This window comes from Sebastes fasciatus, chromosome 16 (genome assembly GCF_043250625.1).
Source record: "Sebastes fasciatus isolate fSebFas1 chromosome 16, fSebFas1.pri, whole genome shotgun sequence".
In the NCBI taxonomy this organism is placed as follows: Eukaryota; Metazoa; Chordata; class Actinopteri; order Perciformes; family Sebastidae; genus Sebastes; species Sebastes fasciatus.
Window position 1 is genome coordinate 27,491,936 of NC_133810.1, and position 17,894 is coordinate 27,509,829.

The 17,894-nt window shown below is 41.9% G+C and overlaps 1 protein-coding gene and 1 long non-coding RNA gene across 7 annotated transcripts; one reads left to right on the forward strand and one right to left on the reverse strand.

Moving 5' to 3' along the window:
- Nucleotides 1-54: 54 nt before the first annotated feature.
- p2rx1 (purinergic receptor P2X, ligand-gated ion channel, 1) lies at nt 55-16,832 on the reverse strand. 5 transcript variants are annotated; one of them, XM_074612138.1, is made up of 14 exons: nt 15,904-16,832; nt 9,555-9,699; nt 7,588-7,659; nt 7,199-7,256; nt 4,861-4,948; nt 4,582-4,662; nt 4,349-4,490; nt 4,040-4,185; nt 2,300-2,390; nt 2,147-2,212; nt 1,963-2,058; nt 1,497-1,586; nt 1,320-1,364; nt 55-562 (listed from the first exon to the last, which is right to left on the reverse strand). In XM_074612138.1, the coding sequence occupies exons 1-14, from the start codon at nt 16,038-16,040 to the stop codon at nt 557-559; spliced, it is 1,263 nt and encodes a 420-aa protein (XP_074468239.1). In that variant the 5' UTR covers nt 16,041-16,832; the 3' UTR covers nt 55-556. The 5 variants fall into 5 exon arrangements, with proteins under 5 accessions (XP_074468239.1, XP_074468238.1, XP_074468241.1 ...); XM_074612137.1 differs by having other exon boundaries at nt 7,187-7,256; nt 15,904-16,830; XM_074612140.1 differs by lacking the exon at nt 1,497-1,586 and having other exon boundaries at nt 15,904-16,829.
- On the forward strand, nt 2,866-13,245 carry LOC141753448 (uncharacterized). 2 transcript variants are annotated; one of them, XR_012590457.1, is made up of 3 exons: nt 2,866-2,997; nt 4,086-4,213; nt 12,959-13,245. It is a non-coding gene; the product is annotated as an uncharacterized LOC141753448 (long non-coding RNA). The 2 variants fall into 2 exon arrangements; XR_012590456.1 differs by lacking the exon at nt 12,959-13,245 and adding an exon at nt 6,553-6,710.
- Nucleotides 16,833-17,894: the final 1,062 nt, after the last annotated feature.

Sequence of the window (17,894 nt, forward strand, 5' to 3'; positions counted from 1 at the left end):
TTCGCCTTCATTCCTGTTTGACCACTTGCACCGTGAGACAAAAGAAAAAAAGCAGTGCTGTACATCTTTTATTAATTTCTATTGTTGATCACAAGGTGCACAAGAGGGGATGAATCACTCCGACATTGGCACATCCACATGATGTGTGCGTGTCTATATCTTTCTTTGACAGAGACAGCAACAGAGGTAACGGATGATTTGTGTACACACAGAAGCACTGAAGTGTTCTTTTAACCTGCACGGATATGGAAGAGGTGAAGGTTACACCCAAAGTGCGAACAAAGGCAAAACCGAGCTACACCCAAAAAAGTACACATAACAGCCGAGTTACGCTAAAGCTCTATACATACAACGGCGAAAGTCACAGTCACTCAGGGGTGGCTGCAAGAGAAGGAAGATGTTGGTAGAAGATGCTGCTGAAGAAATAGAGGATACGTGATGCAATGTCTTTAGTCTGCGTCCTTTCCAATCCCAAGTCCATTTAGAGTGCAGGGTCTATTGCAGGGTCCCAGTTCAGTACTCCTCCAAAGTACCACCTTCAAAGATTGCTCCCAGGTCACTTCTATAGGAGTAGTAGATAAAGAAAACATCAGCCACCACATAAAACAAAGCAAATAGGCTTTATAGTTGTATGAAATGTGTGAATACCTTACTTTTAGGGCTGTCAATTCGTTTTAACGCCACTTATTTATTTAACACATTAACGCAACTTGCGATTTTTAGGTTGTAGCGGGCTCAGTTTTAAAGCTAGAGTGAAGATCTTGGCATCATATGAAACTAGAAAACCTAAGGAATCCATTGTTTGTCGTGAAGGACGCTAAATAGCGCTCCAAACTTGCGGTATATTTTGGCGAGGAAAAACTGGCATGGTCATTTGCAAAGGGGTCCGTTGACCTCTGACCTCAAGATATGTGAATGAAAATGGGTTCTATGGGTACCCACGAGTCTCCCCTTTACAGACATGCCCACTTTATGATAATCACATGCAGTTTGGGGAGAGTCATAGTCAAGTCAGCACTCTGACACACTGACATACTTGCCATGTTTTGATTTGAGCTTATTTTTTATGCTAAATTCAGTACCTGTCAGGGTGTCATTGTTTTGTGTTGTTAATTGATTTCCAATAATAAATATATATTTGCATAAAGCAAGCATATTTGCCTGCTCCCATGTTGATAAGAGTATTAAATACTTGACAGATCTCCCTTTAAATGACATTTTGAACAGGTAAAAAATGTGGGATCAATCACGATCAATCATGCAACAATCATGCGATTAACCGCGATTAAATATTTGAATCGATTGACAGCCCCACTTACTTTGGATACATCCGTCTCTGTGCTACATGCCTCTGAATCGGGGTCCTGTAGGATAAAGAATCCACAGGACAGGAGCCATTTAGACCTCTCAGGTAATGACAAAAAGGATTCTCCTTATCATCATGATAGAAAACGTGGAAATCAGAGAATCTACTCTACTGTCTAGACTTGACTCACGTTGCACTGCCCAGTGTCTTGGACTTGTCTTGCATTTGCTTCAAGGATGTAATAGTCGCTTGTTTCTAAACCAAGCGACTCGCTGTCATGCTGTAAATACAAAATGTTCTGCCTGTTTCAGTTAAAGAGGGGAACTGACTGAAGATTTCATCTTCTATCAGATAAAAGGCTGTTACTGTACCAAGATGCTCCTGCACTGCCCGTGAATGTTATGGGTATAAACACTGAAATCTGAAGGTTACTGCTCCTGTGTACTATAGTGGGAGTTTGTAGTTTTGGTGTATGTAACATTCCTTCACAAGAACTGGAATACATCCAAAAGATGTTCAGATACAGGATTACAGTGTTGATGTCTGTTCTGTGTCTGTTATTGTTAAAAGCCTCTCTGCTGCCATCTTGTGCTGAATTCACATCCCAACAGAATTGACATCAGATTATATCACTTTACATGCATCATAGAGTTTACCTGTGCGTGTGTGTCTGTTTGTTTGAATTTCATGTTGTGGTAAAATTCCCTTTTTGGTAGCAAATAGAGCAGCACCAAGTCGCATACTACAGTTGCCTGTAAAATCAGAGTTATTGTAGTTTATATACAAAGTATTCCACAGACCGTAAATAAATATATTGCAGGTAGCCGGGCTACAACATACCACCCCGAAGATGCCCACTCCAGAGCCTATAGCAGTTAGTGTTGGGATGATATCGAACTTTCTTGCCTGTGAAGGACAGAGAGCCAGTGATTCAACAGTCCAGAAGTCAGAAATTCATATGGATAGAAATATTCAATAATCCGTATTACTCACCAGTGACTGCACGATGATATCGAGCCTGATCCCAAACACTTTGAGGAGGGTTCTCTTCGGAACTTTGTCCTCCAAATAATGCTTTGCGTACCTACAAACAGCCATGGGAATGATCACAATATGTTACTTACAGTAGAATGTATTTGCCAAAGTGTGCAAATGTATTTCCATTTCCCATTTATTCCCTTGCATCTGTTTGTTATATTGCTTAGGAGCACATTGCGGTAATAAACTACTGCATAACACGGGCTTTTAAACCTTCAGAATTTAACGAATTGTTACTAATAAAACTTTCCGTCTAAGCGCCTGTCTCTTTAAGACCCCCTCCAAAAAAAGCCCAGTTTGCTCTGATTGGCTTGTGAGAAAGAAATGGTGCACCTTTACAAAGGTAGTTCTCAAGCTGTGGGCGATATACGAGCCCGCAGGTAACATAGGAAGGAGTGCCAAATCTGAATGGCTTGTTGAATCACGTTTTTTCTGCCCTTGGGTTGTCTTATTTCACAGTGTGTGGGTGGGTAGACATTCAAGATACCCAAATGTATGTGCACAAGCACTGGAAACTGTGTGTTTGTGTAGTTCTGTCCTCTTTCCAGGTCTCCATGGTGAAGAGGAGGTTGTGTAGCTCAGGTCCTATCTGTCTTGCAACACCTGAAGTTGCTTTTGTTGGCTCAAAGTCCTCCCGGATCCATTCTTACACTGTACGTACAATATATCTATGATTTTGCCATCCTAATTGTCCATACTGTAATTTTACTATGTTGTTTACTATGTTTTCCTAGGGTGTCCTATGCTGTACAGCAGTGGTTCTCAACCAGGGGTCCGGCGACCCACAGGGTTCCTTGAGGGGGTCCCCAGAAAAATAGGGAATAGTTTATTTTCACTATTTAATTCATTATAGAAGTGAGTCCAGTGTGAGTAATGGGCCTTTCACATAGAACGCTGTACAAAGTCCACTAAGCAGCACATCTTAAACTCACTCATTAACATGTTGTTTAATCTGTATAAAAACTGAAGTGTAAAACTTAACACTTTATGGTTTTATTGGGTGTTATGTCCACTCCATAAACCCAGACCAGCTGTTTCCCCCTGTTTTCAGTTTCCTTTATGCTAATCTAAGCTAACCAGCTGCTGGCTCCTGCTTCATACCTACATATCACACAGAGTGGCATCAATCTGCTCATCTAACTATGAGTGATGTTCCCTCAGCCCTATGTTCCCTCGACCCTATGTTCCTTCAGCCCTATGTTCCCTCAGCCCTATGTTCCCTCAGCCCTATGTTCCCTCCGCCCTATGTTCCCTCGACCCTATGTTCCTTCAGCCCTATGTTCCCTCGACCCTATGTCCCCTCAGCCCTATGTCCCCTCAGCCCTATGTTCCCTCCGCCCTATGTTCCCTCAGATCAGTACCTCCGCCGATGCCATGCCATTGTTCCGAAACCCAAATAGTCCGAAAAAATGCCCCGGTGGACCAAAAGCCCATTTTTCCGACAGCCTAAACAATCTCACCACTCATACCTAAACTTAAACAACCCAACCAACGAAGGCAACAAGTACTGGCCACACTGTCTGTCTGTTAATTGGATATTGTTATAGCGTGATATCTCAAAAAGTTATAGACAGATTTTGACATGGGCCAAGGATGATGCTGAGGGAACATGGGGCTGAGGGAATAGGGCCTATTTCGATGGGTTAAAAATTCATAGGTGCTCTGGGAACTTCGGGCTGACCCCTATTTACATACCTGAAATTGTAGCCCACTGAAGCTCTGGCTTTGTCTGTCTCGGCAGGGTTTCCGTACAGACCGTGGAAGTTGTACTTTGGTCGACAGTGTTTTACATCCACATCGAAGTTACACGTCCAGTCGACCACAATACCAATGGCCCCTCCCTGTCAGGACACAAGCACATAATGCACGGTAAGTCTCCATTATAACACGAGAAACAAAAGAAACAAAACACCAAAAGACAATACATGTGCAGCTGTGGACTGGATGGAGTGGGAATCTCCCTCTCCACCTGAACAATCATTCCTATCCATTCAGGTAACTTACCACTTTGGCTATTGTTTCGAAGTTGAACCCAGACATGTTAACTATGTCTCCCAGTCTGAATATGGGACACAGTGGAGCAGTCACTGGATTATGAAGACATTTGCTGATGTATCCAGCATCAATACCCTCCACCAGGTTACTCCTGAAAGCACAATTGGTCAACACAGTTATAAATAGAGCTATTTTAGTGTCTGTTGAGCTGAATTTAATTTAATATAAATTAGGTCCATCACCTTGAGACGCCAAATAAGGGGAAAGTTACAGAGTTTTTGATGAATAGTGTGTAGTTCTCTGCAGACATCAACATAGGAGGACTAGACGGGAATAAACAGAAGAGAGAAGAGTGTCAGATCCAGTATGTTACGGAGGAGAAATCGTCACAAATGATATTTCTCATGTACAGACAATCATGTAATCCATTTAACTGCACAGAATCATCACAAATTCCATCGCCACATGCGTAGCAAGTCTGTATCAGCTTGCAGTGTGAATAATTCAGTGTTTCCACATACTCTGGTATGTTGTGATCGTCCTCAACAGGGCACCAAGCCAACACCTCGCAGGTCTTCGTTGTATTCAGGCAGACTCCCGTCATTTGCCCTTGAAATAGGATCATACTAGATTTCATCATTAGACACAAAACTTAATACTGGAGCAAGTGTTTCGAGCAGCAGCGAAAACATAGACTTTAAAGCAATTCTAAACATTCACTGCCTCCACTTTTATCATCTTATCTTGAATTACTATCAGCACCGAGCAAGATATAAAAGCAAAGCAAGCGCTGAAGTAGCTGTTTCCTTTATCTCGCCCTGATCCCAACATAGAATTTCCCTCCATGTGATTAGCTTTGTCGGTATCAGCCTCTCTCATCATGTGCCGGTTGAGTTCACAGACAGTTTCTCCAGCAGGCGTTTGGTAACTCAGCCCACCAGTCTGTGTAGCTACAGGGGCGCTCTCACGTGTTTGCTTGTCTACAAGCATAGAGACAGTCCGCCCTCTCTAAACAGATACTGGCACCTCGAGGTGAATTTGACTGGTCTGGAACAGACAGATGTATAGCTTTGGCTAACATCGGTCTTATTGAAGTCGATGTGGGGCGCAGAGGGCTTGAAAGGCTCCGACAGATGGAGGACAATAACTTTATGTAACTGCTCTTTGAATTTGCAGATGTTATGTTTGAACCTATTAAAAAAGCTCTTGCCTGAAGGGTTATTTGTTTTTAATGTCTCTGTGTGCTTATGATTTGTGCCGGCTCACATGCACAGGAGTTATTGTGACGTCTGAGAGTATATATATATATGTATACGTGCATGTGTCTACTTGCTTAAGGCAGGGTTTTACGGTGATCAACAAGCCGTGATCCGAACACACACACACTGTGTGTTTGGTTGCTAAGACTGAGGTTGTTGACTTGAATCCGTTTCTCTTTCGGCGCTGGACAAGATGCTTGAATTATATCTAAATGTTTACTTTAGAAGCGACAATGACGGGTCACATGTGGTGTAGTTTAGTTCCTACTGCGTGTGAGCCCGTCCTAGAGCAGCTCTCAAGAGCCACAACCCATTCTGCAAATACACTGCTCCGTAACCGTATTCTCTTCCTCCCTCAAGTGCATCTTGGTCCTGTCGCTGGCTTTAAGAAGTTCAAGTTTAAAGTGCAAGTGAAGCGTTCAACCAAGTTAAGTTGGTTTACTTAATGGATTTCCGCTCTAATGAACTATTATATAACAAATATGACCAATGAAAGCATTTAAAAGAAAAAAAGAAGCTCCGTTTTATCTTTCATGGCAAGAGTGAGAGATTTGATGTTAAGATGAGTTGGACACCACGGTGCGACGACTGGGACTCACCCGTCCACCGCCCGGAGCTGGCGCTGACAGCAGCCCACCGAGTCGGTTCCGTTATCGCGTTGGTTTGGGAGTATTGGTGCCTTCAAATGGGGTGGTGTTTACCGTGTTCACAAGAAGAGTCCATATGAACGCCCCCCTCTTGTGGTATTCACGACCTCGCAAGTGGAACGTTTCTGAAAGCTCTGAGTTTACGAGTTTTGACGTGTTTGTTGACGTTGTCAGAAATGGCGGAGGCCAGGAAAGTTCATTTTCCGGTACATAAGTGAATATATTGTAATTTTAGTCGTATATTGTAATTCTTCGTAATTTTATAATATGTTTGAGGCCTAATCTTTTTCCTCATTTATTTTCTTAGCGACCCTGTCTTTGAGCGCTCTGAATGAGACAGCAGATAGAGACGGGTGATCAGAGAGGGGAGATGACAGGAGATGGGGAGACAGCCAGCTGCAGCTGGACTCAGTGACTGTCGGAGGGCTCTTTCAGTGCCACTAGCCAGCGCTGCTGCAGTACTGATCTCCGTTTCAGCGGCAGTTTATGTAATGGACCGTTTTGTCCTTTGCTTTAACATTGTAAAACTCATCTTTACATCCAGGTTTTCTTCTGTCCTGTGTCTCCTCAGTCTCCATCTTTCACGGTCTCTACCGTTGTATTTGTGTAACTTGCTGAGCCAACCAACCTGAAGATGTCACAGGCTGGAGTAGCTACTGCAACATGGCGGCACTCTTTCCACACAGGATAAAACAGAGCTTCTTTTTTCTTTTAAATGTTGACATTTGTCATGTTTGTTATGTAATAGTTCATTTGAGTGGAAATCCATTTTGTAAACCAGCTTGGTTGACTGTTTCATTTTCACTTTAAATCATCGATGGCGAAACAAAACAAGACAACAGAAAGCCAAAGATCTGGACTGATCTGAGTTTGGCCAGGGGCAGACAGACGGTTCAGTGAGGACTGCTGCTGTCACACACTGTCAGGCCGTCAGGATTTACCATGTCCCGTACGTTTGAAACTCCCTCCTTCACAGTCAGCATTTGAGCTGCAGTTGTGCTTGCCTTGGAGCTGTTATAAACAAAGAGATTGGCGTCAGTGCGTGGACACAACTGTGGAATGTAAACAACATGAAAACAACACGACCATGTTAAAAATAAAGTTTTGCATTTAGCTATTGTGAAGTTTTGAAGCATCCAGATAAGGATGTTTATGTCATCTTGAGGCCATTAAGTTGAAAAAGTTTTTTTTTTTTTCTGCTATTCGACTGCTACACAATTGCCCAATTACAGAAACAGTCTTGGAATGATACACAATTCCTGTTTAGTTTGACTATTTATGGAAGTGTTTAAGTCAGAAGCTGAAAGAGAGACGAAGACAAAAAAAGAGCAATTCCACCTACCTCGGGACACTTTCCCATCATCTGACCTTCAGTTATGATATAGTTTGTCATCACCACAAAAGATGCGTCTCCCTGAGGTTGAGGATTAAAAGAAGTTATATGTTAAATTTTTTTAATCTCATTTATTTATGCCATAAAATTGCATAATAAAGGATGCAGACAGTAGTTGTTAGGCAACATGCTAAAGTTTATTGTAGACAGCCTGTCAATCATTAATCAGTTGTGTCCCACTGGTGATCCTTCTGAGATCACAAACGCCTTCAAACCAAAACTTTTACATCCCAAAGAGTCACGCGTTGCTTTGTCCATGGTCAGTGTTCAGCTTAAAGGAATAGTTGGACATTTTCAGAAATACACTTTTTTGCTGTGTTGTTAGATGAGAAGATTGATACCACTTGCATTTGTATGGTAAATATTAAAGCTAGGGTTGGTAATCTTCAAAGCCATTTTTTTTTAATATTTGTTGAAATTCTCATTACGTCCCGACAGCGATCATTGTTGCCGACTTTCTCACTAGATTTAGAGACTTTTGGAGCTAATGCTGCTAGCTTTCATTGGAAAAGATTTGGCAACACCAGGCTTTTCTTTTTTTTTTAAATCTAGCGTACTCTTGCTAGTTTCTTAAGATTACCAATAGAGCTTTAAACTAGAACCAGGAGACTGTTAGTTTAGCTTGGCATAAAGACTATTCTCAAACGTAACAAAATCCACCCAGCACCTCTTAAAGCTCTCTGCCAGAAAGTGAATACAATGTGCTCACAATTAGGCTACTTCACATAATATCTCAATATTAATTAGTGAACTTTCTGGTGTTTTCAGACAGAAAGCCAAGGGGAATTTTTGCCTCACCTCATTTGCCCGAATTTGACTGCTGGACCATTGTGCAGTCTGTGTTGATTCAAACAGCCAATTAAGCCTACCAACTGTACAGACATTAGCTGCAGCTTGACAGATGCACCAACAGACAATATGTGTTTGTGACTTCAGTTATTCAATATCAAATATGCGTGTAATCGCGTCTTTCCATTGACTTTATATTCAGTCACGGCACCTCTCATTTTGCCTCCTGTCCTGAACACACAGTTAGAGGTGCCGGTAAGTGGATTTTGTCACCTTTGGACAGAGTCAGGCAAGCTGTTTCCCACGGTTCACAGTCTTTATGCTAAGCTAAGCTAACCGGCTGCTGAATATAATGTGGAATATTCACAGACAAAAAGGTGGATTTTAGAATAAAGATGAAGTCGTAGTTGATACATACCTGATCAAAGTGTGAAACTTAAATGACATTGTCATCTTGTTGGTTGGGTTTAACCACATGCCAAACCCACTCTGAATTAAATAAGGCCCACGCCCAGATCTCAAAGCAAACATGACAATCTTCATTGTGCCTCTTCATCTCTTTTCCACAGATAAGACACAGACACAGCGATATTTTAGGTAAACAGAGATCGGCCTATATGTTTGACAAAGAGTCTCTTCTTTGTTAGGCTGTTTGCACAGTTCTTTAGGATGCACGCAATGACTTTTGGAAAGTACAGAGACACCTTGATGTTGAGAAAGCCAGATTATCATCCAGGTCAAATTTACAAACCATCAGTAACTTTAATTTTCATCCTAGTGTTGTCCTTGATTGGACCTGGCACGAAATTTAGCCAACACAGATGTGTTTTTTTAAAGAATGACTAAACCTTGAAGTCACGATCTGGCCGCTAACCAGCTTCTTCAAAGTGTTTTGACGTCGCTCATCTGACTCAGCCTGATGTTTATTCACTCTGACAGTTTGATTCATGGACTGTGGAAGTTGACTTCATGACATCTGACTCTGACCCACATTTACTATAATCCTAACAATGGTCAGTGACTTGTACCAGGTGCAAAACAAATTCTTGACCAATTAGGAGTCATGGGATGAGCACATACTGTATGTTCCTGCATGCGTGAAAGGCTTCAGCCAACCGGTCACGAACCTGCGGAGGGAAGACGTAGTCGGCCACATCCCAGACTCTCTCGCTTCCGTTTATGTTGGTATAGCCCACTCCTTTCATTTTAGTGAAGACGGAGCTTACTGCTATGTCTGTAGATTGGTAGCCTTTCTCGTAGATGAACACCCACCTGTACGAGACACAGAAAGCATCATGTCAGATTTGTCTGTCAGCAACCAAGCCAACCATCCAACCCCACAGGCAAGGGCATGTATAGTAGTGATGTTGACATTCTCCACTGCAATCCCACATGCCAGCAGCATACCATTGTGGTTGTGCAATGTCACGTTGGTCGTACATTAAAGGTCGTCCCTATACAACCACCAGGGCGCTACCTCCAGGTCTGAAAAGTGAAGCCAAAGAAGACTGATTGTATAGAAGTCTATGAGAAAATGAGCCTACTTCTCACTTGATTTATTACCTCAGTAAACATTGTAAACATGAGTTTATGGTCTGAAATCGCTAGTTTCAAGTCTTCTTCAATACAGCATGATGTTCATTGAGTAAATTATAGTCCCATTTAGAGTCAAATAGACCATAAAGCAGGGTATGCTATGACGTGGCTACCTTGTGATTGACAGGTCGCTATCACGGCGTTGTCCAGTCTGGGTGTTGTCCATGTTTTGGTCATACAACTTTAACCCTTTCACAGTGTGTTTTCAGTTCATGAAAGTTAATTGTAACATTTTGGTGGCCTACCCGTCTTATTCAGCATTCAGTTGTACTTAGCTTCACCCTCTTGTGTCACTTCTGGTTGCAAAAACCCAAGATAACGACGACCAAAAGCCAAGACGGTGACGAGGCTTCAAAACGGCAGTCCACAAACAAATGGATGACGTCACAGTAACTCCACTTCTTGCATACAGTCTATGACCCCCACTAAGACTATCCTGACATATTGAATCTCTGAGACTGACATTTTCTGATATATTTTTCAAAGAGGCAACTTTTCAATTTTCAAAATCTATTAGAATGCATCATCAGAGGGTTGCAGCAAACTGTTACTCGTCTGTTAAGAAAGTGAAAGTATACTGTATGCTATCTTATACATCATGATATTATATATGTTTGTTGGAAAGAGATTATAAGCAAAGCCTTGTGATGGAAAGCATGAAATAAAAAAAGCAAAAAAAGCAAGTGAAAGCGGCTCAGGTAGAAAGTAAATAATATGCTTTATCACAGTTGTGGTTTAGTAGAGAGGAGGTGCTGATTGTTGCCTGTGAGTAATAATGAAACCTTCCCATCTGATAGCGCAGTTACACAGAATCTGATAATGTCATACTGTATGTCATGTTAAAATGTCAGCTTGCATGTTTATTAGTGCAAATTATCCTCCTCCAAGAATACTGATTGTGATAACTCAATGACTAAGTTCATGTAATGTAATGAAGGACCATTTTGAGCTACTTACAGCCTACCTTACAGGCTTGTTGCAAATTAGGGCCCCTTGTCATGTTTCAGATTTGTTACCAGTTCCACCAAAGAGACGATTCCCTTCTAAATTTCTCACATGGTTTCATTTAAAGGTGCTAAATGTGAGATTGGGAGCCTTTCTATTGCCTCCGTACTGCTCTTAATATGGCAATGGCTGAGCTGGTGGCTCATAGCTAACGATGCTAACAGCACTAACAGTGAAAACGATGGCAACAGTGCTGACCTACCCAATCTGGCTTGCAACTTGTCAAATACCGCCGATTGGGCAGCGCCCCTCGGCATTGGAAACCAACGCTTTATCAACAGTTTATGACAAACCGGGATTTCAACTAACTCCAATGTAAACCATACCCACGGCCTTATTCGACAGTTGGAGCAATATTTATAGAGTGTAAGTCCGCTAAGGGCGAGAGGGGAGGTGGATGGGTCAAACAAACACAAGACTTTCAACCAAGAGAATGGATGGAGATGGAATATATTAATAACTATGTTTTTATTTGTGTATAATCACCTGAAACTAAGAATTGTGTTTTGGTTAGCTTAGAATGAGCCCTTCATACCTACATAGGAGTCCGCCATGTTTCTACAGTAGCCCAGAACGGACAAACCAAACACTTGCTCTAGAGAGAGCATTTCCCATTTTCCCGTTTGGCCAGGCGGCGTCTGACTTCCCAAAGTAATGTTATTTTGGTAAAAGGAGCGAAGCGAAAGGCGACGTTACCATGGTTTTGCACTCGGCTGTTAACGTTACGACAGTCTTGGAAAGCGAGGAGTGAGCGGTTGTGTCTAGAAGGTAACCCACAATTTGGGAATCTCTCGTGAGATGGTTAAGGTGACGCATTGACCTCGAACAGTTAAAGTTAGGATACACTCCTGGTTTTATGCCAAATGTTAAATTGCTCTGGTCACACTCGGGTGCAGTACTTTTTGATCTCTGCAGAGCGAAGCTTCTCCTTGTGTTGCTCTATGTGTGTGCCTTGCCCAGATATGGGCAACAGCTGGTGTGCACTGGGAAGATACTGTATGTACAAACACACACACACACACACACACACACACACACACACACATACGCACATGCAGAGCTATTTTATATAGGGTTTGAAAAGCAATTACCCCCCAACAGAAAGCCTACAGGAAAGCATGTATCGCAGCACAAGTTCATTTGTCCGTGGACAATGAAAGCACCTTCCAGCAACGGATGAACAGAAACATCCTTCACAATGCAGACTGAAATAAGGTGCCGTCTGCACAATAAGCTAAAAGCCATAACTTCTATCAGTTATTTAAATCATGTAAGTTGTAGCTTACATTCAAGAAGAACGGAGAGGAAAAAATAGAGCACATTAATGGAATAAAGAAACCCATGAGCGTGAAATAATGGAAGGATCTTCCAAAACAGCAGTCTAAGTGAGATCTGTATCTGCTCCGACAGAAGGAGAGCAGGGAGGCGGAGGGCTTTTCTTCCCACCATACTGTGGCTGCTGAGATTAGTGTTCGTTTTGTAAAGACAAATTAGAACCTTCTGCTAATCACTATGAAAAGCAAACAATAGATTGGCATTTTTGTCAACTTAAAAGTGACGAGAATTAATTATAGGTTTGCTGAGGCTGCTGTTAAATTAGTCTTTACGTTCTGACTTAGGAGATTTACATTCAATTGATTTATCAAATATTTTCAAAACCATTCATGTGGGATTTTTTTTTGTGAGGGATTTATGCAGAAAACTGTCTGGTATGTGAACTCCCAAACTGTAGCTGGCCAAGGATGCATACATTATACATGAAGGTGCCAGTTGAGGTAATGAAAGAACAAAAATATATCAATAAAATATGTGTACCAAATAGTACAATAAATTCATATATTTTGCAGATTTAAATAATGTTCAAAAAGTATAAAAATAAATGTATTTGTGACAAGTCTCATGTTAAAATGAAATCTAAAATTCCTGACAGGACAACCAGTGGTTCACCGGTTCACTGCTAGTGCCTGAAAGATACAGGCTGACTTCTGCTCCGAGCTGCCAGCCTGCTGCTTGAATCCTGAGGAGGAGAACGTGGGCAGCTTCATAATCACATCTCATTTCATGCCCATCACCAAAAGGCAAGTGACAGGTGGGAAGATGGAGCTCTGTCATGCACCGGGAGCCTTAATAGCAAAAGAGACAAGACCTTTGCATGTCACCGTGACTGCTCCCTTTTTTACGTCTTTATATCAGTGCACAGTGGGAGCTAAAATCCAGTTTCACAGTTACCTCAGTTTAGGATCTTTCAAGGTTTGAAATGAAAAAAAATGATCATCCACATTTGTTGTGGCTTGACTGAAGATGGTCAAGATTAAAGCACCTGAAGAGAAAGGGCCAGATTAAAGCCGACACCAACCCGACATCAGAGAACTAGCGGCGACAAAGGCCAACAGTTGCGTTAAATTCCCATTTTCTGCGTAGACGTAACAAATGAGCAAAAAAAAGAAACAAAGAAAGAAATACACTTTTCACCCCTGTAACTCTTTCTGACACTTTTTCATCTGCTCGGCAGCACTTATTTGTTAATAAAAGTGTCAATTGTAGTGAAACTGACTCAACACTTTTAAGCCAACAATATCAGGGACTAATTGTTTAGTTATATTATAATAAATACAGTTATTTGTGAAAATAAAAATCTTAATTTTAGTCTTAAAAACATTATGATGTGTGATTTGTGTTGTGGTTTACGAGGCTAGGGTTAGGGTTAGGGTTAGGGTTAGGGTCAGGGTTAGGGTTAGGGTAACCTTAACCCTAAAGGTGACATTCAGTGGTTCTGGGGGTTTGAACCCTAAAGGCCCGACATCAAAGAACTAACGGCGACAAAGGCCAACAGTTGCGTCGCCTCACGTTGCGTTTGTCTTGGCCAAAAAGTTGCACTCGAACACACCGCAAAAACTTCAGCCAACTACCACGAACGTTCTGCGCCTGCGTGAGATGAAACAACTCCCCACACCAGCAGGTGGCGGTAGTCTGTATTTGTCATTTAAAAAAAGAAACTGGAAGACCGAGGACGGCAGTGGGGGGTTGAACCCTAACCCTAGAGCGAGGGTGCGGATGGGGGGGGGGCTCCAAATCCTAATTTCGCCATAGGGCACAAAATTAGCTAGAGCCGGCCCTGAGATGAATAGAAACCGACTAGATTAATTAAATCAGCTCACTGGTTCCCTTTTTTTTTTTTTAAAGTAAAAAAACTTGCCATTAGCATTCTTAAATTTGTCTGTATCTATCACGTGTAGCATCACCAGCAGAAGGTAACGTGTCACTGCGTTCTTTGGCAGCGAACTGGGCATCAGTTGATTGTTATGTGTGTTAGCATATGCCTCAGCGTGTTCATCACACACAGCTCCTCAGGTTCTGCTGCTCAGAGGTGCAGAGACGCTGTAGAGAAATCATCTCACACACTCATACACAAGTACAAACATGTACAACGAGTACAAACCGTACAAACGGTCAATGAGTAATTTTAGATTAATAAGGCAGGTGACGCTGACTCTCCCTTCTGCAGAATTAATTTCCAGGGCATGACTCCAACGTGTCAAAGCAAGTGTGTGGAGATAGTATGCGTAACTTGATAAGCATGTTGTCTTTTTTTTGTCTCAACTTGAGGAAAGCTGATAATAAGATTTCATGGCTCTGGTCCCATCTGACAGTCATTACTCACAGTTTGTTTGCAGTTCCTGTTTGCTGTGTCAACAGTACCTGGTAAGTTACAGTATGTATCTCTGACCATTGGTGGCACCCCCCAGAAGTCAAATAAGATGTCTTCCTTTTTTTTTTTTAAATTATATTTTTCTAGCACTTTGAGGCTCTTTTTTTTATCATGTAAGCAAAGTCAAGACATTAAGGGTTCAATCTAAACAACCCAGCCGGCAAAACAAGCTTAACCCCATGAGAACCGCGATCCCGACTGACTTTACTGTCTTTCAGAGGCTGTGGCAGGTTCAGTGTTAGAGCTAGAATGAAGCTACAGATATCATATGAAACTAGAAAACCTGTGAATCCATTGGTAACCATGTCATACTAGCTTGTCGGGGCTAAGGAGGCTAAATAACGCTCCAAAGTAAGGCTACATTTTGGCGAAGAAAAACTGGCATGGGCATTTTCAAAGGGGTCCCCTGACCTCTGACCTCAAGATATGTGAATGAAAATGGGTTCTATGGGTACCCACGAGTCTCCCCTTTACAGACATGCCCACTTTATGATAATCACATGCAGTTTGGGGCAAATACCATGCAGTTATTTTCGCCTTTTCTAAAAATAGTGTATTTGAATATTTCTGCATACAAAAACAAAAGTCTTTGATACCAAATCACAGCATGGATTTTTCTATGGTGTTCCTCAAGGTCTTGGTGTCTTAATGTGGTATTTTGGAGGGATTATTAATATTGTTATCAATTCTCAAGTGGTAAAAAATGGTTACATTTAGCACCAAATCTGTGTAACAAATGGTATCAACCCAAAAATGCTTATTTATGAGACATAATAGAGCATGGGAATGGCCACCATATACTTATATTATAATGTTCTCAGCCCTTATACACTTTTACAATTTATTTGAATTCATTCATTCATTCATGTCTGATTTATGACTAGATCAACTTGACACATAGTACTGAGTTCCCAGCTCTCAGATGATGTACACCACTTATGTGACATATACTGTTGACCTGCTATCTCCCTCTAAAGACCCCCCCTAAAAAAGACAAAAACAGTTCTATTGTTGGTCTCAAAGTTGTTGGAATTTGCAGGGCCACTCTGAAAGGTCACTTTGCATCAAACTATGTCACTCCCCGCAAGTTGAAACATGACATTGCAAACACTCAAGTCTGCCTGTTTCCTCTCTGAACAGCACAGAAACATCCAAAGAGATCTTACCCGATGATGTAAGCCAGGACCCCCAGTTGGATGATGCGGCACACCACTCCCACCCTCCTGTTCCTCACCAGCACCTGGCGTGGGGTCTCATACTCAAAGAAGAAGTCAGAGAGGGCGTTGGTGATTTGGTTCTTCATCTTCTCTCATCGGCTGACCCCACAGAGAGAAGGGGCTCTCTCTCTCTCTCTCGCTCTCTCTTCACCCCACTTGCATGTAAACACCCCCAGACTTCTCCTCCTGGTCACCTCTACCTCGTTCCTCACTGGTGGTGGCAGCAAAGGTCCTCTGCCTCCTCTCATAAGTAACGTCTGACGTGCTTCATGAGAAGTCATGAAGTGTAGTACTTCCTCCCTCCCACTCTCTCTCACTCTCACTCTCTCTCTCTCTCTCTCTCTCTCTCTCTCTCTCTCTCTCTGCACAGGGTCACTCTGTTTTCAGTCAGTCACATTTGTGCATTCACCTCACCGCTGCATCTCGTGGCTTTTCAATGCATTTCTCTTCCCTTTTTTTTGTTTGTTATCTGCAGCACACAAAATTAATGAAAAGACAGTTGTGGAATTCACTCTTGACTCGTTTGCAAATAACTCAACAGCTGCCACACAAGCACTGGACCTCCTCCTCCTCCTCCTCTCTCTGTGCAATCAAACCTTATCATTGACACTCTCTTCCTGTGCTATAGGCACAACCACATGAGCTCAACACAAACACACAGTTCAGCTTATTTGCCTGCTCACATGTCACCGTTTCCAGACATTAAGCCCTCTTATGTTTTATCGTCGTGGGAGACACTTTGGGTTTTCTCAAAATTTCCCTCTCTCTCTTTTCATACGCTGCGAGGTGCTTTGCATTTCTAATCTTCATTATTAGAGGAATGCACAATCATATTAAAATTCCCATATGAATACATATAAATATTACATAAAAGGTTCCCCATCTGTAAAATGTGTTTCTCACTTGTGTGCGCTGCTTTCTAATCTCCAGAGATTAGCAAATGGAACATCGTCTTTGGGAATCATGTTTAAAATCTAAATCTGGTTAAAGCCTATTCCAAATTAATATATATTGGGAATCGCCACAAAATGGCCATGCTTAGAATTTGGTGGGATTGCAAGGATTTGGCAGGATTGTAAGGATTTTGCAAGGATTTCAAATAAAGGAGGGGCGGGGGGGGGGGGGGGGGGGGTGTATGACAATCTAAATAATAAGCTACAGTAAAATGCTCTATAGGAACAATGCAATGTGTTCCAATTTGCAGAAACTGATATTTTTAAAGGGACGCTGGGAGATAAATGATTCTCTGTTGAGGAGCAAGATATGCTAGCAGCTCTGGTTGGAGCTAAATGCCAATATTAGCATGATAACATGCTCGCCACAGGGATGGCAACTTTCAACATTTTAACTTAGGGCTGTCAAAGGTAATGCAATAATAACGTGTTAACGCAAATTCAATTTAACGCCACTAATTTCTTTAACGCATTAACGTAACTTGCGTTCCTTTTTAGGCTGTAACCATCTCAGTTTTAAAGCTAGAAACTAGAGAACCTGAGGAATCCATCGGTACCAATCATGTCATACTACTGCTTGTCGTGAAGGAGGCTAAATAACGCTCCAAAGTAACGCTAAATGTTGATGAGGAAAAACTGGCATGGCCATTTTCAAAGAGGTCCCTTGACCTCTGACCTCAAGATATGTGAATGAAAATGGGTTCTATGGGTACCCACGAGTCTCCCCTTTACAGACATGCCCACTTTATGATAATCACATGCAGTTTGGGGCAAGTCATAATGAAGTCAGCACACTGACACACTGACAGCTGTTGTTGCCTGTTGGGCTGAAGTTTGCCATGTTATGATTTGTGCATATTTTTTTATGCTAAATGCAGTACCTGTGAGGGTTTCTGGACAATATGTGTCATTGTTTTGTGTTGTTAATTAATTTCCAATAATAAATATATATACATTTGCATAAAGCAGCATATTTGTCCACTCCCA

What these genes read in the sequence shown, in the direction of transcription:
- p2rx1 (XM_074612137.1), bottom strand. Translation starts at nt 16,040, where the DNA reads ATGAAGAACCAAATCACCAACGCCCTCTCTGACTTCTTCTTTGAGTAT. An exon ending in TCGAAACAATAGCCAAAGTG is followed by an intron (nt 4,186 to 4,348) that starts GTAAGTTACCTG and finishes GTGTCCTGACAG; the next exon opens with GGAGGGGCCATTGGTATTGT. An exon ending in AAGACACTGGGCAGTGCAAC is followed by an intron (nt 1,365 to 1,496) that starts GTGAGTCAAGTC and finishes TTTATCCTACAG; the next exon opens with GACCCCGATTCAGAGGCATG.